We start from the raw sequence: 24308 nt of genomic DNA, 5'->3' as shown, positions 1-24308 counted from the left end.
AACATTGATTTTTTTTTTTTATAAATTTTATTGTTATATTCCCCATACAATTGCAGCCCCCCATTCTGACCCCAATCCCTCCCCTCCCGCCCCCGCCCTTAACATTGATTTTTGAAGAGTACAAGTTTTCTTTGAAATTTTGATGATGTTTCATTTATCCATTTTTCTTTTATAAGTTGGGCTTTTGTTGTTATAGTTAAAAAGTTTTTTTTAAAGATTTATTTATTTATGCATATAAGAACTGGGGTGCAGGCCAGAGGTGTGGGAGGTGAGAGGATTCACCAGAGACAGAGCGGGGAACAGAACAGGCAGATCAACAGAAATACACTGCTGAGGGGAGCAGCGGGCGAGACAGGAGAGGTCTGCTGTGCCATGTGGGTTGCTCCCTGGCAGTGTTGCAGTGGCTGCAAATAGCTTCATAGGTTGCGTCTTAACCCCTTGCACCACCGGGGAGGCCCTTTAAGAAATTTTTTATCTAATAATCACAACAAAGGTCTTCTGTGTTTAGAAGTTTTATGGTTTTAGTTTTATATTGAGGTCTTTGATCCATTTTGAGTTAAATTTTTGTATCTGGTATAAGGTAAACCCAAGTCCTCTCTCTTTTTTTTCTTTGCATTAGAGTTATACTGTTGTATAGGGATATTCTTAAATACAGTCTTTTGATTTTGCTAATGTGTATATATAAAAGCATTTTTATTATGATGTTTGTAGAGTAGAGAATAATTTGTAATTTTCATCAAACTATTTTCTTGGTAGAGTTATGCTTTAAGAATAAAATTTGACATGGTACTTAGGAATCACTGTATGTAAAGTAAGCTAAAGGTGATTTACTAGAGAATTCAAAGTTATTTGTGTCATAGCTACCTTTGCTCTTTACCTTTAGGTTTAGAAACTGTACTTTTGTCAGTTGTGTGTAAAATTAAACTTTCTACTTGACAGCTTAGTTTAAAATTAACTAATTCATTTATCATAGAGCTTTAAAAAAAAAACTTCTTATATGTATCTTAATATTTTTTGCCAGGAGAATACAAATATCTCTAAGCAGCATGCCTTTTAGAAATTTTATTTCTGCTGTACCTGGGAGATTATTGTTATGTATTTGTGATGAACTGTGTATTGCAGGTTGAAGTCACTTTAGCACCATAATGTGAATGCCTCAGTGCTACAGACTACACACTAAAAACGATTAAAATAGTAAATTCACATTATGTAGAAACACACAAAAAAGTCACTTTGGGAAACATTTAGACTTGTTTATAAAGTGCTCATTTCTCTATGGCAGCAACTTCCATGTGACTTCCCACATTCTTGTGGTCTAGACTGGAGCGTGTAGAGAAGGGTCCCTGCCAGGCTGCCTGTTCAAACTGTCTCTTCCAGAGAGGACAGACTCTAGATAACAGGCACAGAATTGGGCATATGCCTGAATTTTAAAATGGGTGAATGTAAACTGCGCAGAAGAAAATGGCAACGGTATTTGAAAAATTTGTTCTCAGCAGCTATATAAACCTTTATGGATAAAACTCCATTATTCAGCTCCATAAATGTGGGTGGATTCTGAGAAATAAAGTTTGGAACTAGCTTATCATTGGTAAAAAGGTCAAGCCAGAACTATAATAAGGCCTGAAAATGGTATGGCTACATTATTTTGTAGTATGTTATTTTAAATGTATACTTGTAATGTGTTTTATTTAAAATCCCTTTTTATCTCTGTTTATTTCTAGTCGGCAGAACCAGTTAAAAGACCAACAGCAACAGCAAGTGGTATCCCTATGTCCTGATGACCCTGAGTGTCTCACAGTCCCACGGTATAAGCGAGACTTGGTTCAGAAACTAAAAATTTTGCGCCAAGAACTTTCCCAGCAACAGCCTCAGGCTGGCCATTGCCGCATTGAAGTCTCCAGGGAAGAGATTTTTGAGGTATACTTACAAATCTTGTTTTAAAATAGAGAAAAAATTAAATTAAAATGAAAATTGAGAAAAATTCAGTGTTGTACTCTGTTCTAGGAAGACTTTTAAGACTTTAGAATGGGAAACTTTTCATAAATTTCTTTTTTAATTGTGGGAAATAAAGGCAATGATATTAGAGAAATTTAATATTGAAAATAAACATTTAAATAGGACAAAGAGTGTGAGATGTGCTGGTTGCCTTGGCTTGGTCTCTGCATTGCAAATACTTATTAATGAGTTTTAAGAGACCACACACATCCATTCCTTACTTTCTTATTCTTCCAAAAGGTAAGGGAATCTTAAACCAAAAAATCATTTTATTTAGTTAATGTTAGATTACTTCCTTAATTTATTGAAAATCTTTCTTTTTAGCATATCTTTTTTATTTGTGTTTTATAGCTCTAATATCAGCTTCAAAGTTCTTAAGTAATAAGTTGCAGAGGTCCAAAACAAGTGTTACAGGATTCCTGGGCGTTTGGGGACTTTTTTCTATAAGGACAGTTTTGACTCTGTAGTCAGTTATTTGTATTGTAAAATGACAATCAATTTAATGAAGATCATATTAATGATTACTTACATTCTTTTGAAACTTTTTTCTTACCTTTACTGTCTACTGGTACCTGAGATCTAGAATTAAGTCCAACTTAAAAAAAATTGTGTTTTTTCTGCCAAATGTTATTAGTGGAGTGGAATCATTGCTGTGGTTTGTAGAACTTAAACATGGAGTTTTACCCTTAGTAGCCTTTTAATATAGTATTTGTTAAATGAATTGGCTTCAGTAGTTTGAAGTTATATCCATTTGTTTTTGTTTGTCCATTGATTTGATTGTTGATTCACATGATTTAAACAAACATATTTTGTGGGTGGAAGGGGAGGGGTTAAATAATAGGCTAAAAGCAATCTAGTAATAATAGTGTATTAAATTTTTTTTTTTTTCAGGAATCTTATCGACAGGTCATGAAAATGAGACCAAAAGATCTCTGGAAGCGATTAATGATAAAATTCCGTGGTGAAGAAGGCCTTGACTATGGAGGAGTTGCCAGGTAAAGACTTGCTTGCGTTAGTCAGATGTATGGTCCTTGTATGTCCAGGTTTAAATATCAGTGACCTTCTCACTGATATTTATCTCCTAGTTTGATACTCCCTGATGTTTGCAGTCAAGAGGATATCTTAATAGATATATTCATGATAAAGTAAGATAGTACTGCTGCCAGAACAGTATTTGAGAATTCCGTAATGGATCAGATAGCCCAGTGAGACTTCTCTCTCAACATGCAGGCCCTGTTTTTCTCCATCTCTCCTTTAGTGTATGGTGTTCCCTTTGTTTTACATTGTCAGGAATAATCTTGAGACTTTAATAACATGTAATCTAAACTGAATACTGTTTCTATTGGCATGCTTTTTAACCCTTTAAAGAAATATTTGTGTGCATGTGTGTATGTTTATATCATAAAAAGTCCTTAAAATATTTCAGTACAGAATTGGTAATGTTTCTGCTAAATTCACTTGATGTAAGTGTAGCAAAAACATTATCACTTCTGTATTTAAACATTCTATGGACCATCATGAAAAGTCAGCTTCCCCTAATCTAAATCCAACCTGGGGACTGTGATGGCACAAGGGGTTAAGCACAGCACTATGAAGCTATCCACAGCCTCTGTAGCATGAGTTCGATCGCTGGCTGGCCACTGAGCTACCCACATGGTGCAGCAGACCTCTCCTGACTCGTCCGCTGCTCACCTTAGCAGTGTACCTCAGTCAATCTGCCTGTTCTGGTCCCCACTCTGTCTCTGGTGAATCCTCTCACCACCACCCCAACTCTGGCCTGTACCCCAGTTCTTGTCTGCATAAATAAACAACTCTTTTTAATAAATAAATAAATAAGTCCAACCTGAATTGAATTTGTTTCCATCAACTCCCATTGTTGTTAAGCATTACTTATTTTTACCAATAGATTTATTTTCGTTCTGTGACCTTTTTATCTGCAAATGTACAGTCTTTTTAGTTTGAATTTTTGAATTGGTCACTTGTACATTTTATTTAGGCCTTGATAGCCTTTTCTGTGGAATTCTCATGATTTACTCATAACTAGATTTTGAATGCTTGTTGAGAAAACTTATCTGCTGCTAGATCTAAGTTCTATAATTGCATGTATTTGCTAAGTAGGTAGTCCACTTTTTTTTTTTTAAATGATTTATTCATTTATGCATACAAGAGCTGGGATACAGGCCAGCGTTGCGGGGAGGGTGATAGGAGTCACCAGAGACAGAGTGGGGAACAGAACAGGCAGATTGACTGAGATACACTGCTGAGGAGAGCAGCGGGCAAGTCAGGATTGGTCTGCTGTGCCATGTGGGTTGCTCCCTGGCCGGCCGGTGATAAAACTCATGCTCATGCGGCAGGGGCTGCAGCATGTGCTGTGCTTAACCCCTTGCGCTACCAGGGAGGTCCCAGTAGTCCACTTTTTTGTTGATCATTTCATAACCTAACTGTTGTCAAGGCTTGGGTGGACTAAATGGATATGGCAGTGAACTCTTTCTTATCTTTATTCTGTAGCAGAACCCAAAACTAGTTGGTTTCTGCCCTTACTCATGTTCTAAATACTTGGTGAAACAAAACAAAAATTGGATTTTCTTTAAAACAAATTACATGCATAAAAAGCATATAAGACAGTTTAGGTGAGTGTAAACATGTACTGGAATGATTGCTTAATTTTAATTTCTAGAGTTTTTCAAATATTACATAAAAGGTAGTGATGTGGACTCTGTCACATTATAGAACTTTGAAATATTTTCCTTTAACTACTTGTTAATAATATTTCACTACATTTGCGAAAATTGTTACTCAATCTGTTTAATCCATAGTGTCAGGACATATCATTTAAATTCCTTTCCTACTTGAGGAATGACAAGAATTGAGACTTGAATTAATCTCCTAAGTCCTACACTAGTCACTTTCATCAAGATGAATAACAAATCATCTTTCATACTTTGAGAAATAAAAAGATTTAATAAGGTTAAGGTGATAGTACTTTTTATTATGAGGTTTTAAAAATACTGATGTACATTTAAAACTAAGAAGTGTTAACCAGAAAGTGCAGGCTTGTCCTCATGTTCATACTTAATCTAAATGCCTTGTGTCTCTGAGTAGTATTATTTTTATTTTGGTATATTTTAGGGTTTACACATAAAGGATGATGAAAAATGGATAATGAAATTTACTACCGAAACAATACCAACAGCAAAATCTTTTTCCAAAAATGAGAGTTAAAAAAAAGAGAGGGCCTCCCCTGGTGGTGCAGGTGGTTGAGTGCAGTGCTGTGAAGCTGTCTGCAGCCTCTGCCGCACTAGTTCGATCCCCGCCAGTCAGCTGGGGTCCCACATGGCGCGGCAGACCTCTCCTGTCACTCCCACTGCTCCCCTCAGCAGTGTATTTCGTCAGTCTGCCTGTTCTGTTCCCCGCTCCATCTCTGGTGAATCCTCTCACCCTCCTGTGCATCTGGCTTGTACCCCGGCTCTTGTATAAATAATAAATCTTTTTTTTAAAAAAGAGCGTAAATTAATGTTACTTGTATAAACAAGTATAAATCTGCCATAATGGGAGCAGACCAGGATACTATAAATCATTCAAATGCTTTGAAATAAAATCATATTCTTCTCTTTGCTTTATGTTATATGGATTATAAATTTATTTAGCAGTTAAAAGTGACAGACCTCTGCGCTGTAGCACCTAAAGAGTTGTTGGTGCTTCTGAATACCACCTTTATATTCTCTGATGCATAAATGTCATACAATTGCCCAAAATTGAGTGAGAAGTCACTTCAGTATAACAGGAATTTTCATTTGCTATTTGGACATAGTAGATTTTTCTTATATAACTATAGTTGGTGATTTTTTTATTTAAAAATTATTTGCTAAAATGATTAAAAGCATATCTTAAAAATATATTCATTAACAAAACAATTCCTTTGTCTTATCTTGTTTTCTAGGGAGTGGTTATATCTTCTGTCACATGAAATGCTGAATCCATACTATGGCCTCTTCCAGTATTCCAGAGATGATATCTATACATTGCAAATCAATCCTGATTCTGCTGTTAATCCGGTATGATTGATGGTTATGATGCTGTGAATTAACTTGTAACTTATATTATGCTTTCCATCTTTAAATGTCTGTGTAGTTTATGACATGGGATTATTGTCGTGCTGAAGCACCCCTGGACTCAGCAGTTCCTCTTCTAAAAAATTTTTTTAAATAAATGATTATGGATATGTGTAGGGTTGAAGTATATGGATGTTGACCACACCTGTGTTTACGGTAGCCCTGCTTGGAAACAGTGCTGATTAAATGATGACACAAAGTAGAATGACACATGTAGTTAAGAGCATATTTTCTAGAATTAGAAAGACATTAAATCCTGTCCTGATCTTGACAAATTCGTTGACTTGACCCTCAATTTTATCCTTGCTAATAATAATGAGTATACTTTGCACCTCATAAAAGATACAAAGATGATAATTAAATAGGGCCCTTCACAATAAGTACTAGCATGGTGCTGTACATTATTAACCCTATGTTAAATTATTACTCAACAAAAGTTATTATTAGCTTGCTATTTTTATATTATTCCTATTTCCACTTAAGGGCATATTATACAACCACTAAAATGACATTCTGGAACAGTAATTAATGACATGTAAAGATAGTATTTGTGATACGGTAAGTGAAAAGAAGATCACCAAACAGTGTGGTGCACTTTTGGGAAACATGTATACGTGTCAGTATTGACAGACTGTCCACTTAAATATTGATGGTACTGTCTCTGGGTATTAGATTATGGGTGTTTTTTTTTCTTGTCTATGTTTTCTCAATATTTTTTTAGTGACCATATATTCACTTTTTATTTTATTTTTTTTCAGGTTTATTAATTATGCATACAAGAGCTGGAGAGGTGTGGGGGGGTGAGAGGATTCACCAGAGACAGAGTGGGGAGCAGAACAGGCAGATTGACTGAAGTACACTGCTGTGGGGAGCAGTGGGTGAGTCAAGAGAGGTCTGCTGCGCCGTGTGGGTTATTCCCTGGCCAGCCGGGGATCCAACTCATGCCGTAGAGGCTGCAGAGAGCTTCATAGGTTGCGTCTTAAACTGGTTGCGCCACCAGGGAGGCTCTGTTAACTTCTTAAAAAGAAAAACTTTTTAAGATAAAAGGGAGGCTTAAAGATGATTTTGAGGGCCTCCCCGGTGGCACAGCGGGTTGAGCGCTGTGCTGTGAAGCTGTCCACGGCCTCTGCAGTGCGGGTTCGATTCCTGGCCGGCCAGGGAGAAACGCACATGGCGTGGCAGACCTCTCCTGCTTCTCCCGCTGCTCCCCTCCACAGTGTCTTCGGTCTGTCTGCCTGTTCTGCTCTCTGCGCTCTCTGGTGAATTCTCTCACCCTCCGGTGCCTCTGACCTGTACACCCAGTTCTTGTATAAATAAATCAATCTTTGGGGGAAAAAAAAGGTGATTTTGAAGACTACTTATTAAAGAAGTAAAAGAAGTTTTAAAGTGTAAATATCCAGCTAACAAAGTGATATTATGAAAGACCAAATATGTCAAACATGGTAGACAGTTTAGAGTGATTGCAGGGAATGCTTTATAAAGGGAAGATTTTTCAGGTGGGCTCCTCTGCTTGAGGAGCCATTATGCCACTGTGGTAACAGCATCTCATATTTGTTTAGTGTTTTCCATATACCCGGTCCAGTACCTTCAGGTTTCGTCATCTTATTTTACTCGTCACAGAAACCCTTTTTAGATATTATTACCCTCGTTTTTCCAGATGTGGAAAATGAGCCCTGTAGGGGTTAAGTAAGTTGCCCAAATTTGCCCAGCTAATAACTGGCAGAATCAGGACTTTAGCCCAAGTTAGATTTCAAAGCTGTGCTCTAAATCTGTGATGTTTTCAATTCCTGATTAGGTTCAGGAAATAGGAAGTTTAGGATTGCTAGCTTTTTTTCCCATGACAGAGCCAGGATTGTACAGGGCTCAATAGAAAGTGAGAGGAGAGGAAGAGAACAGGATCTGCAGGTGCTGTAATGAGGCTGTTGTGGGAGTGTAGTTTGGACTTAATTCTAAAGATAAGTTTTATGAAGTGAATACCCTTTGAGAGATGCATTGACTCTGTTATGGTTAGTAATGTAGGGAATCTATTGCATGCTCAATAGGAACTCCCTAATGACTTTTGAGCTTTGCTATGATAGCTAGTTCCATTTAAAGAGTTGTAAATTAGAGTATAAGTTGATACTTAACTATGAAAAAAGATTAATATTGCTTAAATATTCAACTTTAGTTAAAAATTCCCTTGCTACTTGAGTATTTATGTTAACTTTTCAATTTCAGGAACATTTATCATATTTCCACTTTGTTGGACGAATAATGGGAATGGCTGTGTTTCATGGACATTATATCGATGGTGGTTTCACATTGCCTTTTTATAAACAGTTGCTTGGAAAGTCAATTACTTTGGATGACATGGAGTTAGTTGATCCAGATCTTCATAACAGTTTAGTGTGGATACTGTATGTATTGATTCTTGTATCTGTTCATTATAATTAGAATCTGAGCTTTTAACAAAGATAACATGTTTCAAAATGGTTGTACTGTTTTTCATTAAAATGATAATGCAAAAAAAATGATAATGCACAGGAAATATTGAGTGATTATCGGAGTGATAAGACCTTGTAAACTTTTCCTCTTTCTACTACTTCCCTATATATTTTGAATTCTTAAAAGTCATCAATTGTTACTATTTTTTAGAAGGAAAAAATCTAGTGTATTCTGTTTTAAAAGTACTGTGTATAATGATTTCCTCAATGTGAGGCAATTTCTATTTCATGCCTGCATGAGTTAGCATAGTGAATGCTTGCTTACATGGTGACTATTGACATCAAACTGTTAAAAGGGTATTTTTAAGAAGCAGTTGTGTTTTGCAAGAGGTTATTTATTTATGAAGATACACATTGGCCATATTTATTTTTACCATATACACATGTAGCTTTCTCACTCGGGATACTCAGGGTTTTGGTCTCTTGGGGGTGGACCCAGATTCTAGTAGGGGTCTCTTTTTTTGAATGCCAAACATAATTCAAGTTTCCCTATATAAAGGCCAGCTGTGGCCAAATCTCTTTCTCATTTACAGGAAGTAGAATGTTTTCCTGTGTTTATGAAGCTTAAATGTCTCTTGAGTTTTCCGCTCAAAAACTAGAAGTCTGACCTTTGTACTTGTTATGTCATAAAAATACTTTAGTTTTATGTCTCGCTGTTAATACATCTAAGAATCTGTTCTTCAGTTTTCCATTTCCATCTTTATCTCTCCCCTTTCCAGTGAGAATGATATTACAGGTGTTTTGGACCATACTTTTTGTGTAGAACATAATGCATATGGTGAAATTATTCAGCATGAACTTAAACCAAATGGCAAGAGTATCCCTGTTACTGAAGAAAATAAAAAAGAATATGTAAGGTAAATACTTTTATGTTCTCAAGCCTGAGAATTGTTTTAATGTTAGTACCGAAAAACATTCAAGCGTTTAGTTAGTGTTACTTACCACCACAAAGTACCGTCCAGAATTCAATGGCTTCAAAACAACCATTTTATTTCCCACAATTCCACGGGTTGGTAATTTGGACAGAGAACAACAGACACCACTCCTCCATGGTGTCAGTCTCTCACGTATCTGGTGCTTCAGTGAGCATGGCTGTAGCTGCGGGAGACTGGCTGGTGGGGCCACTCGTCATCCTCTGGGGCCTAGTTCTCCACATGTTCTTTCAGGGGCCTATCACTCACAGCCGTGGTCTCTCTCACCTGCAAGATAGTCAAACTTATTTGTGATTGGTTTTCCAGAGCAGAAAGGCAGAAGTTGCTGGGTCATTTTAATGCCTAAGCCTAGAACTGACCAGCATCATGTCTGGTGTATTCACAGCCCAGGGTCAGTGAGGGAGGGTCAGGAGCCTGCTATTTATCAATGACATCAGCAGTTGAGTAACACATTTTATATGTTAAATAAATTATATAGTATATTCTTTCAATAAAGTAAATTACAGAAAAGAAAATGTTTTTAAGAAATCATTAAGAAAATACATTTATAGTACTGTATTTATTGGTACCAAATGTTTGTGCTATCTTTTCACAAGCTGGTTTGTGTCTCAGTGACCTGTGCAATTCAAACCTATGTTGTCCAAGGCTCGGCATACATACAACAAGCGTGAATTACATTCTAATTAAAAACTAAAAGAATGAATGGAATTTCCCAAATTTAGCAGTATGTCACTTCCAGCATCTAGTGTGGATTACTGGGGTCCTTCGTCTTCTCTCCAGAATTTAGTTGTGTTTAGAGTTTACTATCATTATCCCTTGCCAAGTGTAGTTTTGAGATAAAAAAATTAGGAAGAAATATTTTTCACAGATATGTGGTTTTGCTGTCCCCTTAAACAAACAAAAATGAGGTTCCCCTTTTTGCCCCCTCAAGGCTTTAATGTTAAGTAACTTATTTCTTAAAGTAGAGAACTTTTTCTCCAAATTTAGAAAAGGGAATGTTGACAGATTTGAAAGATGAATAGTGTGAGATTTATGAGATGGAGTGATTTTCCTGGCTACATAAAAAAGAAAAAAGGAATGTTAAGTCCAAAGCACAAGTAAAATTACATATCAGATGTAGTGTAGTATCCTTTTTGTTGGTAAATTACATGTTCCAGAGTTTTTGAAGCCTCCAGGAAACGATGAATATTTAATCAAAAAAATGCTTACTGTTTTTTGCATCTGAGGAGTCTCTTTTACCTCTTCTTCACTCCTCCCATTTGTTGCCCCCAAATATAAAGACAACACACAAAATTTTGAGATTATATTTTCAGGAGAAACCAGAAAACCAGTCAGTTTTGATTAAATGGGCTCTTTTTTCCTGGTTTTTGGTATTCATGCTAAAAGTTTAGAAAGAACTTTTATCCCTATTTTAATTTCACTAAGCCTTAATAATCTGAGATTCTTTTAGACTAACTTCTTAATGCTAGGTGCTTCTAAAGTGCAGTGTTGCTAAAATAGAGATTCATAATAATCACCAAATCAAATCATTACTAGATGATATATTTGATCATGTGAAACCACTGCCCAATGTTTACAGGCTGTATGTCAACTGGAGATTTTTACGAGGCATTGAGGCACAATTTCTGGCTCTGCAGAAAGGATTTAATGAAGTAATTCCACAGCATCTGCTGAAGACATTCGATGAGAAGGAGTTAGAGGTCGGTATATTAGCATCATGACATCATCAAATATATAAAACAAGGAAAGGTTGAGAATTTTCTGTTACTTAATTTTAAAGGAAGATTGTATTTCTGGTGCCTTTGAAGTTTTATGGGAGAATGCTGTGAGAATTCTTATGCCCAGAAAAACTCTTTCCTACTTTGGAAAGCCTTTCATGGTTTGGAATTTCTACAAATAAGCAATTTCTCTTACATTGTGAAAATCTTTGTGTCCACATTGTATGTCATCCTTACTAGTTTTCAATAGATTTCATGTCTTATTTACTTGTTTTCAACAGATTGAATGTCTTAAGTCTTATATTACAAAATCTTAACTCCCTAATGAAATGGTTATTGATTTAGTTGAAGCTTTGTTAATTGGTCTCCACCATATTGAAATTTATTGGGATGAAAGCCAGAGCTCAATTGGATTTACACTAGGCTTCACAAAAAAGCTTTCGGTACAGGGCCTCCCTGGTGGCGCAGCGGTTGAGCGCTAGGTTGTGAAGTTGCCCGCAGCCTCTGCAGCACCGGTTCAATCCCCGGCCCCTGGCTGCTGGGTGAGGGTCCCACATGGCACACAGACCTCTCCTGCTGCCCGCTGCTCCTCTTAGCAGTGTACTTCGTCACTCTACCTGTTCTGCTCTCCATCTGGCTCTGGTGAATTCTTTCACCCTCCCACGCTTCTGGCTGTGCCCAGTGCTTGTATAAATAAAAAAAAAGCATTTGGTACAGGATCATAGACGAAATAGTTAAAACACTTTGTATAGATTCCTTAGTAAATATCCTTAGCATTTTTGTAAACATTCATTACTAATAGTAGCTATAATAAACAGTTAGCTATAATCTTGTTTTCTGTTAAAGCTGGTCCTTAAAACACCTTACCTCTGTTTTAAGACCCTTAAGCGATATATCTGAATTTCACTGAAGTGTGAAAAAACAATGCGGTTTTGTCCTAGCAAAGGTCCCAAATTTAATTAGTGATTAAGGATAGCTTAATTAGTGATTAAGGATAGCTAAGTATTTTAAGTCTACAAATAATGTAAAGCAAGTATTATTACATTTATAACCAGTGTCCTCTCTAATAATCTCTTTTTTTAAAGCTTTATTTTTAGGGCCTCCCCTGGTGGCGCAGCGGTTGAGCACTGGGCTGCAAAGCTGCCCACAGCCTCTGCAGCACCAGTTCAATCCCCGGCCGCCAGCAAGGGTCCCACATGGCACACAGACCTTTCCTGCTGTGCCCACTGCTCCCCTCAGCAGTGTATTTAGTCAGTCTGCCTGTTCTGTTCCTCACCTGGCTCTGGTGAATTCTGTCACTCTCCCACGCTTCTGACTGTACCCAGTACTTATATAAATAAATCTAAAAAAAAAAAAGATTTATTTATGCATACAAGAACTGGGGTGTAGGCCAGAGGTGTGGGGGGTGAGAGTATTCACCAGAGACAGAGTGGGGAGCAGAACAGGCAGATCTACTGAAATGCAGTGCTGAGGGAGCAGCAGGCGAGACAGGAAAGGTTTCCTGTGCCATGTGGGTCAGCTTCCTGGCCAGGGACCAAATTCCTGCTGCAGTGGCTGGTGATAGCTTGATAGTGCTGAGACTTAACCCCTTGCGCCACCAGGGAGGCCCCTCTAATAATCTCTTAACAGACATTAGCAAACAGATCTCAGAAGATGCTTGACTCAATACATCCCCATTCCTTTTGTGATTAACTAAAAGGAAGAGGAAGACATAAGGGGAAATGGCAATCAGAATGGCAAGAATGGCAATCCATTCTTTTCTATTTGTCCAATCTGTAAAGCTTCACAATTACCACTGTACCGAAGAAAAGAATTTAGGAGGAATATTGTATATTACAAATACTTCTATAATCCTGTTTGGATAACTACTTCCCTGTACATTGTGGCTGCGAGTCAGTAATCTTTTAAGAACTTTTTATAGAAATCTTCTTGGACATTTTATTCACTAGGTTTGGGGTTTATTATGTAGTTTCTACTGCTAATGAAATTAAGTTTTTCATAAAAATGTACATTAGTATTTTACTGAATTAATAGAATTATAATTAGGATTTGCAAGTTCATTTGTCTTACACTACACACCACCATAATGCACTGTTACAAATAATGTAAGATGATTAGTCTTGGACTTTAAGAAGATGTATTAATAGTATCAAAGTGATTTTGATATAGTTTATATGGGCCCTGCATCAGGAGGCCAAGCAAAGCTGTGTATAAATACTTTTATGTATTTTGGACGTTGATACAATTTTCATATTATCAAGTACTGTATCACTTGTTCAGCAAAGATTTCTGGAGTTCCTGTGTGCTGCTGGTTGCTTTCATAGGATGTAGTGCAGTAGATGTTACTGTCATATTCCAGCACAGGAACCAAACCATGAATCCCAAAGCTACTAAGTGTTGAAAACAGATTGTGGTGCAGATCTTAAGAAGGCACATGTGAATGGTATTTACTCTTTGAGTTTAGTTTCTGTCAACTAATATTTTTTTCACTTCTATGAAATTATGAAACATTCATTTATTATCCTGGCAGGGAGCTTGTGGTGAATAAATGCCCATGGAGCTTCTTAAAACAGAGATCCTTAGTATTATCCCAGACCCACAGAATCAGAGTATTTGAGGAGAGGACCTAGTATGTGTATCTTGAAATGCTTTCTGCATTCTGATGTGTACACTTGATTAAGAACTAACATGTTAGCCTCCCTGGTGGCGCAAGGGGTTAAGACGCAACCTATGAAGCTGTCCACAGCTACTACAGCACGAGTTCAATCCCCAGCCAGGGAGGAGACCCACATGGCGCAGCAGACCTCTCCTGTCTCACCCACTGCTCCTCTCATCAGCGTATTTCAGTCTGCCTGTTCTGTTCCCCGCTCTGTCTCTGGTGAATCTCTCACCCACCACACCTCTGGCCTATACCCCAGTTCTTGTATGCATAAATAAATAAATCTTTAAAAAAAAAAAAACTAACATGTTTTAAAAAAAGTATGTGTCTGGAGAGGAAACTACCACATGAGATTTGCCCTGCAAATATGAAGTTCTCTTCTGAGGAATTTTTGGCTTACCTCGGGTTTTCATTGGCTCATTATGTGTGCAATATTTTAACAGCTCATTATTTGTGGACTTGGGAAGATAGATGTTAATGACTGGAAGGTAAACACCCGGTTAAAACACTGTACACCAGACAGCAACGTTGTCAAGTGGTTCTGGAAAGCTGTGGAATTTTTTGATGAAGAGCGACGAGCTCGGTTACTTCAGTTTGTGACAGGATCATCTAGAGTGCCTCTGCAGGGCTTCAAAGCTTTACAAGGTAAAAAAAAAAAAAGCCAGAGGGACAGATGACGAGGCATCGGCTTGGGGGAGGGAGTCAATATTTGGTGTATGTAGTTTACAAACCATGTGCTTATAAAGAGATTCTCTTTGCACTGTTTCTTTTCTGTGACTCTCATATCTTGATACCTTCTTCTCCTTCCTTTCCTTTGTTCCCCTCCCAAGAGCCTTTTCTGCTGGGGTCTCTGTGATTGTAGTGAGTGCTGCACGCTAGAGACCGGATGTGGTGATGCCCTGCTTCTTGTCTTCCGGTCGTCTTGCATTTAAATTCTGTTGCACATTCCTGTAGGGGAAGTCTGTCTGCTTCCATGTTCACATCTTAACCTGGCAAAACATTTACCCAGTTGGGATGCTTCTTCCTCTTTTTTATCCTCTTCATAGAAAGAGCAGCATGAGTCGTGGAAGCCATACGTTTGACCAGAGCACTTTAATTATTGCATGGCATCGGACCATTGAATTCCAACCATGTACCATTTTTAAGAAATGTTTTCTGTTTGGGATGAGTTTCATTTGGGATGAGTTGGTGATGTTGCTGATGATGGGGCTTCACTGGGTGGTAGTTGCTTCCTTTACCTCTGAGGCGCTTCGTTTTCAAACTGCTGCTGGTGCTTACTGAGGATGTACAAAACAAGACTGGTACATAACTCCACAGCGTTGAGAGACCTGGTGAAGGTGTACTTGGAGTTGCGCTTCCATCGCCTTGTGGAAAACTCACCACTATCAGACCTCTCAGATGCATAAAGTGAAGTTGTATTTCTACTTAGGTCTGTATGGGGTGTCTTATATTAAATGAAATTTATTCTACAGACTGCTGATCTTTTATTCTCAGCCAGGTTTGAATCATGATACCTAACTTTGCCTCATCTGAATTTCTGTATATATATTTTTATCTTGGATTTGACCGATTACTTTTCTTCTCATAATTTTGGGTCATTGATTTTCTATAGAAGATAAAAAGTTCAATCTTGAATTTTTTTCTCAAATTGAAATGCTGGCTGCTTATCCGAGTCAGTCTCATATTCTTTTCCTGCTGCTTTTTGGCATCTTGTGTGGAGTCAATTCTCCTCCTTCCCCAAGACTCTGTGCTTTATGTACCAGTTTTGTCCTCAGAGTGTGAAGACTCATCCAGGTGCACCTGCAGTGTTTTAAACCATATCTCCCTCTTTGACAGGCGCCGCAGGCCCACGACTCTTCACCATACACCAGATTGATGCCTGCACGAACCACCTGCCAAAAGCCCACACCTGGTAAGCTGTTTCTGTAGTGTCTTTACACCAGCCCATGTAGTAGGTGTTAGTTTCAAAGAGATTTGACTTTTCATCAGTGGTTCTTACTACTAAATGGACATCTGAAAGAAATGATAGCAACTCCTTTAAATGATTTAAGATTACTATTCAGAAATCAGTAGAAACACCTCAAAGAGGGAATACTTTAGAGACCTGTTAACCTTTTGTGTTAATTTTTCTCTGTGACAGAGTGATATGTCCATATTAGTGTACACTTGCTAGCCCAGTTTACTTATTTTGAATGAACTATGTAAAATCTGATTTGCTTGTTCACAGCTTCAATCGAATAGACATTCCGCCCTATGAAAGCTATGAAAAGTTATATGAAAAGCTGCTAACAGCCATCGAAGAAACATGTGGATTTGCTGTGGAATGAGGAACTTCCGAGGACTCGCCCAGGACTCTATTTATACCCCTGACCGACAGCCTCTTTTCAGCAGTTTCAAGGAATGCTGTAACACAGGAAAATGCCCCCCCTCCCCCCCTTAAAAGTTTTAGGACACTGTGAGGGGAAAGGACGATTTTGAAATTCCTTTTCAAGGAAAAAAGAGGTCTTTATGCTTTGCCATGAGGCCATATTCAGCTGCTATTTAAAATTAATATCTTGAACCTAAAGAATGCTGACTTTTCCTACATTTCCAGAGTTAGGCAGTATTCTACACTTAAAGACTACTACTATTTTTATAAAAGGTAATCTATTCAAATCACTTCACAGATTTCAAGTCTCTCAAACATCAGGACAACTTCAGCAGTCGGTACAAGACACATTTTATTTTGATTGAATACATGATTCTGAATAGCTCCTGTACTTGCTCTTTGTGAAAAAATAAAATAAAATTATTTTGAATTATTCTACATTTGTAAACAATTGGCTAAAAGCATCATCTTTAAAAAATTACATGTTTAGTTACATTTTTCTATAGCAAAGCATTATATTTTAAAAACACATTTCAGCCTAATCTAAGTGAGTCTTTGTTATATTTTTTAAGCACAAAATTCCTGGAATAAAGTTCGATAATTTTGGTTGTCAGATTCCTAATGCAACCATCTAGTATAAACTTAGCAGCTTAATTGCTTCAATAAGATATATTCAGGGGCTCCCTGTTTTTAAGAGACTTTTAAAAATTCTTATTTTTTATCTTCAATCAATATGATCAGGTATTACACATTTACTTTTCATCTTAAATGGAAATACTGCATTTTTATAGCTCTTCAGATAATGTGGATGGGATTTTCATTCTTTTGCTAAGTCAGCTTATCTCATATATATATGTATACATATACACACACATATATATTTTTCTGTAAACCAAAGTCTCTTATGACAAGTGCACCTAATTTATATTATATTTTAATTATGATGTAAGTTTCTATCAAATAAACCATCCTAATCTCCGCTTAGCTGCTATTTTAATCAGCTAAAATTATGAAAAAGGAAAAATTTTGCTATAAAGATTACTTAGTAAGCTTAGAAAATCCTGCTTTTATCTGAAAAATGAAATGGGGGTGATGGGCAAGGGGTGTGATTGCTAAAAGGAAAAAAACAGTGCTTCTAACTTAGTAGTATAAATTGCCTAAAAGAACTGAAGAGTTAAATTTGAAAGTATAAGGGAATCCTAGTTTACTTGTTATTAAAGGTCAGCATCTGATTTTGAAATGTCCAGATTTAGTTTTCAACATGGGTGGCATGTTGCATGGTCCAGAAGTCAACCAAAATTTTGGAGGGAGGGACTGGAAGAATCTGAAATCATGGGTGGATTGTAAAAAAAAAATTAACCATAGAAATATGCACTATTTTCTTTTACATTGATGTGAAATCAAGAATAGCAAATTATGATGAGATAGCTATGTTTAAATTTTGCAGCTTAATGAATCAAGTGAATAGGCCCTTTGTGTTCTTTCATTTGATGGATTAGTTTTCAGTTTGTGTTCTGGGAGCCACACTGTTCCTCAGAGGTGCCTCAGACGTAATGGGTTAAGAGGGGGAAAGGCCTAGTTGATGTTTGAGGGGGTCCCTACCCCTAACCCCCTTTACTCAGAGCAGCTCCAATTTTTCTTTGATGTGTTGGGAATCCAAGTAACTCTTAACGGGAAGGGGCGGGGGGCGGGAGCTGGAGGGGTGGGGGCGGACAAGACATGGGTGAAATGAAAAATGGAAATTTTGCTGCTTTAAAAAAATTGAGAAATACTTGTGTAGTTTCTAAGTATTTAAATTTATTTCATTCAGCCAAATTTGACTGCTACTGGCAGACTGGTCAGTCATAACTGTGCTGTGGTAATGTGCTTATGCTGACTTCTTCCCCAACACTTTTGTGTTTTCCTACTGCATTCTCAGTACCGAAGAGCATCTTGAAATGTAGAGACGTTCCTGTATACTATTTGATTTTCAGTTTTCAGCTTTCATGATAGTACCTTATTAGTGACAGGCCCATCTTCTCTCTTTTATATTAAAGCACTAGTACAGTGTAATTGTGCCTACTTATCATCTCTCAGTCAAAAGTACATAACACATTAGACAAATCATGGCTGATGGATGCAGTAATCATGAAATGCTACTAACATAATGTACAATATAAAGCAGGCAAGTACCATCGCTTTTTGAGTGCCTTTTTAACTTTATAATAATGACTTAATAGAGCTTTAAAAGAAGAAATTACCCTATAACAGTATATGGTATCTCCAACATAGTTTATAAACACATGACAATTTCAATTTCAAATTATGTTACCTGAATATTTTCAAATAGGTGCTAAGCAGACTCCCCAGATGTCATTAAACCTTGGACTTGCACCTCACGTTTAATGTGAATATTTATTTCCACATGTCCCTCTTAACTGGGTTTTTTCTAATTCTTCCTCTGGTTATTTCAGATTTTTTATGTCATTGTTTCCATACATTGCCTTTCCATCACTAATGCTTAATTTTGAACAGAGGTTACTTTGTAGAGCTCATACTTAGTTCAGAGGTGAGTTTTGTTTCAGAAGGTCTTATTTCTTGATGTAAAGAGTTTTTAAATAGTGCTGTGTATAGTGTACATTTTGTTTTGCACATAGTTTGTTACCCTGAATGGGTTTTATTTTTACCAAGTCCTTTTTCCCCCTTGTATTTACAGTCCAGAGCACAAGCTTCCTTTTAAATACAGTGTAATTTGCTTTATTTTATAACACTAAGTTGGCTTAGAACTTCCCAGGTGCATTGAACTGATTGCATTGATGGGAGTTAGAAACTGTTCCAGCCATTTTTAGTTTGAGGGAGCAGCTCCTGCTTCTATTTTTAAGCTGCAGCACACAGTTAACGGGTGCCATTTGTGGTATTTAACATTCTTACGTTTAGGATGATGATTGTACCAAATGCTGAGTTGTTTTGTTTCTAGATGTAATTAGTTCACTTAATGTAATATTCTTCCTTTTCTCAAACTGACTTTAAAAACAAAGTTTTATCATTTTCATTGTATTTGTATTTATTACAGAGTGTTTTAGCTTTGATATTCTTTGTATTTTCACTCAGTTGTTACATGAGCTTTATCAATAACATCTGTAAAAATGGTTTTTAAAAATTAACTATGTACGTGCCCATGCCGAAGTTGAGCAATAAAATGAATGCTGTTTGCACTGTCACAGCATCAACGTTTTTAAAGAATCCTGAGTATATAATGAGTTGTTTTGAAGACATTCATGATTGGCTCTAGGAAGTATCAATAGCATAGGAGCCATGAGACAAATTTAAGATTGGAGTTTCTTAGTCGATGCTTTTGTCACATGCAGAACTTGAATGCTCAGGACCCCTTGTCTCCAGGTCAGCCAGAGAGGGTGCTCGTTTTCATGTGCCATGGCACATGAACCGCTTGGCAGTGGCTGTTGGAGGCTCTGTGGAGATGAATCTCTGAGGCTGTTCTGGGCCTTTGAAGAGCTCCAGTCTTGTAACAATGTTTATTAGCAGCTCTCTGGAGGGCAGAGCTGTGGTAGAGGCCGCATATTTGCTACCTTGGTTTTGAACAGTAAAATTCTCAAAGGGAGAGACCAATTAAATTTTTCCAGGAAGCCACGACTTTAAGCTAAGTTTATGATTCACAATTCTGTAGGTGAAAGTCCAGTGAAATACATGACTGGAAAAAGGAATGGGTGTGTTTTTTCATCCAGAACTGTGTAAGTCTTTCCACAGCAGAGGTCATTCAGAAAAGAATGTTTGGAATATAGTGTAAGTACTGGCAATGCAAGTTCAAAGAATGGATGGTGTAACCACTTTTTATATTCTTTTGAAGTTAATTGTTATGGCTTTGTCTCACATGGCCAGTTCACTGGTTATTAGTTGAAATTTAAGGTTTAGTGTATTAAGGATTTAGTAGTAGTATAATCTATAATGTACCCAAGTTTGATTTGATGAACATCGTTTTCCTGCTGTGGAGACCTGACATGTTTGTCCCTTCATTATTATGAGGGTTAACCTTGGCCCCAGCTGCATTTATTTGTACTCTGTATGCCACATATATCAAAACAGGAGTGTAGTAACAGGATAGAGGCGGTAATTTTACAAAATGGATTTCATTCCCATGTTTTAACAAACTAGACAAATGAGATTTTAAAGTTGCATTTTATTCAAAGATATTTGTCCTAAGTGTCTTTTTCACCCCTTCTTTCAACAAATATCTTCTGTGCTGCTACTTTGTAGCAGGCCCTGTGCTAGCTGCTAGGGATATAGCCTTGGGTGGTTAGAACCTCAACTCCCAAACTAGTGCTTCTAGCCTATATTTTGGGAGATGCTGAAGTTCAAACTTAAGTGCTCAAAGCTCAGTTTGAAAACAGCAGAGCTGGTCCTGGGAGCACAGGATCAAACAACTCACCTCAACAAGGCCTCACATCCCAGACTTGGCCCATAAAACAATTAGTTTGCTCCCTTTTCTCCTTCCCCCCATGATACCTGCCTCTGGTATTCATGTTCATATATAATTTGCTACATTTCCCAAATGATTTCCTTAATTGTTGCTGATTAGCATGTCTCCTAGATATTTGGATTGGGATTTATCTAGGGCATTGATTCATCTCTAAATGAACTGTCTGCCCCACTTTTATCTCCTTTACAGTGTTTCCCACATGAAGGAAGTGAAGAGGAGGCTGTAACAGCCCATGGGGTGGGTGAGGGACCCTTCTGAGAGCTGTTGCTCCAGCCCACTTAAGTTCAGTCTTCTGACTTTCAGCCCGGGAATTGGACGTGAAGATGGGAACACGTCAGACTCAACCTTTCAGTTTCATTCTCCCAGAGACGACGCTGGTGTGGCGAGGAGGAGGAGAACCAAGACCAGAAGGGCAAAGGTTTTCTTATTTTTTTATTGAAGTATAAATGACACATAAGATTATTAGTCTTGGGTACAAAGTAATGATTCCCTATTTGTATATATTGTGAAATTTTACCTGTGATAAGTTACATTTTTTTCCTTCGTTACAATTTTTTCTTCTTGTGATGAAAACTTTCAAGATCTTTGCAACTTTCAAACACTCAATAAACTGTAGTCCCCATGTTATACATTACATACCCAGGAAATTTAGTTCTGACCTGCCCCATCCTCAGTAATACTACCCTTCAGCCTTTTCTTCCCTTCCCCCCACCCCCCATGCCACTGTGCACCTCTGGCAACCACTAACCTACTTTCTGTGGCTGTGAGTTCAGGGGTCCTTTTTTAAGTTCTACATATAATTGAAGTCAAATGGTATTTGTCTGACTTAGCATAATGTCCCTCAGGGTTCATCGATACCACGTATGGCAGGATTTCCTTTTTTATGGCTGCATGATATTCCACTTTATGTACAATTTCTTTATCTAGTCATCCATCGATGGGCATTTTGGTGATTTCCTTATTTTGGCAATTGTCAATAGTGCTATAGTGAACATGAGGGTGCATGTGGCTTTTGAAGTTAGTGTTTTCATTTTCTTAAGATAAATACCCAGAAGTGGAATTGCTGGATCATATGGTTGTTGTTCTTTTACTTATTTGAGGAACCTCCATACTATTTTCATAGTGGCTGCACCAATTTACCTTCCCACCAATGGTGCACAAGGGTTCTCTTTTCTCCACATCTTGTCCAGTGTTTGGTATTGTCTATTATAATCGCCATTCTAACAGTTATGAGGTGATTGCTATTGTGGTTTTAATTTGCATTTCCGTAATGGTGGTAGTATTGAGCGCTTTTTCATGTACCTGTTGGCCATTCATATATTTCCTTTGGAAAAATGCTTATTCAGATCCTCTGTCCATTTTTTAGTTGGATTTTTTGTTGTTACTGTTTTGTATGACTTCTTTATATTTTTAATTTAACTCCTTACATATGTGATTTGCAATTATTTCCCCCCATTCAGTTGCCTTTTCATTTTGATGATGGTTTCCTTATGTAGAAACATTTTAGGTTGATGTAATCGCACTTGTTTACTTTTAAATTGCACTTCCTTTTGTTGGATTTGGTGTCCAGTCCAAAAAATCATGGACTGATGTCAAGTTGCTGACAGCCTATGTTTTCTTTCAGGAGTTTTATGGATTCAGGTCAGACTTTTAAATCAGAACCCATTTTGAACTGATTTTTGTGTATGGTGTAAGGTAGTGGTTCAGTTTATTTTGCATGTAGCTGTCCAGTTATCCCAGTACAACTAATTAAAGAGACTGTCTCTTTCTCATTGTATATTTTTGACTCCTTTGTTATAAATTGACTGTATAGGCAGGGGCTGACTTCTGGGCTCTCTGTTCTGTTTCATTGATTTGTGTGTTTTTATGCCAGCACCATATTGTTTTGATTACTATACTTTGTAATATAGTTTGAAATCAGGGCATGTGATGCCCCCAGTGATTTTGTTCAGAAGGCTAAAGTTTTAAAGGCAGTGTGAGTTATTTTTTAGGAAACTGGTCACATCAATTAAATTAGCTGGGGAATGGTTTGAATAGCTTGAAATGCCAGATTAGACACATTTTCAGCATTTCTAGGTTCACAATCTAACATATTCATCTGTAGCTACAGCTGAGGCCCAATTTTGGATTCCTTCTTTAGTTTATACCATTTCTCTTAAGGCACTTTCTTCTGTCTGTCCTGCCTTCTCATCCTCCCATTGGAGCTCTCCTGCTAACCATTTTTTTTACTGTGATGCCACTTTCCATCGCAACTAAGAGCTCCACATGGTAACAGTAATGCACATACATAGCCGAACATACATTAAAAAAATCATGTAGACTTAAAGGCTTAGAAAGAGCCTCATCAACTTTCCCCTTCCATGCCGTCTTGCTTTCCAGAGGCCACTACTTGCAAATCTTGTTAGATCTGGTATTTGCTTCCGTTTCTAAATACACTAATATTAATCCTCATTAATTTTAGACACAGCCTGGTTTTCCTTTTTATGTAGTTAAGGATTTAGCTCTCACACCGACCATCTCATTATGTAACACTCCCCCACCCCTACGCACGATGTAGTTATATCACAGTTCTAAATAACTTTTCAAATGTGTGCATTTGGTCCTTAGCAAATAGGCTTCATGTACGATTCCTTCTCCATGGGCACTTGGATTACAACATCCTCTGCTGCTCAATAAGTTACCACCTTATTTGCTTTCTGTTTTTCAAAAATATGTTGGCTTCTTTAATTTTTAATTACCTATTCTTTGACCTTGGCTTAAAAAGCTTGCCTGTTCCTTCCCTGGTAAATTCCCTCACCCCTTCTTCTCTGATTATTCCAAGTTTTTAGCTTGGTAAAAAGCTGACCAGAACTTAGCAACTTAAGAATCCTAAAACATTTAATATTAAGTTATGAAGCATCATTATGCTTGTTTCAGCAAATTCAATTAGTATTAGAATATATTAAGCACATAGTGAAAGTTTATATACTCTACCATTCAGACCTACTATTATCTTTGGGGCATATTCTTCTAGATCTTATCTATATTGATTATATTACATTATTAATGTAATATATAATAAATATATATAAATATATAAATATAATTTATATAATATCCACTTGTACCATTTTAAAATAAAGTGGCATCACACTACATAGTTTAAGATTTGCTCATTTTACTCACGAATATATTGTGGATAGCTTTCTATCCAGATCTACTTTAGCATTTTTCTCTTTGTAACTTATGTTATAGCTCTTCTATATCTAGACTCATCTTGTACATTTCCCCCACCCTTTCCATCTACCTGTACTCATTGACTTGTCTTTATTGACAAGTTTATTATATATTGTCACAAGTACATTGCAACTGTCTGCTTGTCTTTCTTCCTCATGCTCCAGACTTGGCTGATCCACCAAGTCTTTTCTCAGGAAGCCCTTGCCTGCCCAGTGGTCCAACATTGTCAGCTGCCAGAGGCAGCAGTGGGACAACAGCAATAGATCCAGCTGCTACCCATTTCTCCAGGACCAGATCCACACCAGGCCTTCTGGCCACTGGGCCTCTGTCCTTGTCCCTATGCTTGCCCCC

At 37.3% G+C, this 24308-nt stretch overlaps 1 protein-coding gene across 2 annotated transcripts in view; it reads left to right on the top strand.

Annotated features, from left to right (window-relative positions):
- Positions 1 to 16226, top strand: part of SMURF2 (SMAD specific E3 ubiquitin protein ligase 2) — a gene marked incomplete at both ends in the record, with an annotated part of 90511 nt that extends 74285 nt beyond the window's left edge. For both annotated transcript variants that reach the window (XM_084237747.1, XM_084237746.1), the window contains 9 exons: positions 1722 to 1917; positions 2887 to 2990; positions 5936 to 6050; positions 8325 to 8503; positions 9310 to 9447; positions 11102 to 11222; positions 14343 to 14544; positions 15736 to 15811; positions 16127 to 16226. In XM_084237747.1, coding sequence (XP_084093873.1) covers positions 1722 to 1917; positions 2887 to 2990; positions 5936 to 6050; positions 8325 to 8503; positions 9310 to 9447; positions 11102 to 11222; positions 14343 to 14544; positions 15736 to 15811; positions 16127 to 16226 — 1231 coding nt within the window. The remainder of the gene's footprint in view (positions 1 to 1721; positions 1918 to 2886; positions 2991 to 5935; positions 6051 to 8324; positions 8504 to 9309; positions 9448 to 11101; positions 11223 to 14342; positions 14545 to 15735; positions 15812 to 16126) is intronic.
- Between the last annotated feature and the right edge of the window lie 8082 nt (positions 16227 to 24308).

This window comes from Talpa europaea (assembly GCF_964194135.1).
Source record: "Talpa europaea genome assembly, chromosome: 7".
NCBI classification, from domain to species: domain Eukaryota; kingdom Metazoa; phylum Chordata; class Mammalia; order Eulipotyphla; family Talpidae; genus Talpa; species Talpa europaea.
The sequence above is the reverse complement of the archived record's forward strand: the minus strand, read 5'-3'. Positions and strand labels throughout refer to the sequence as shown.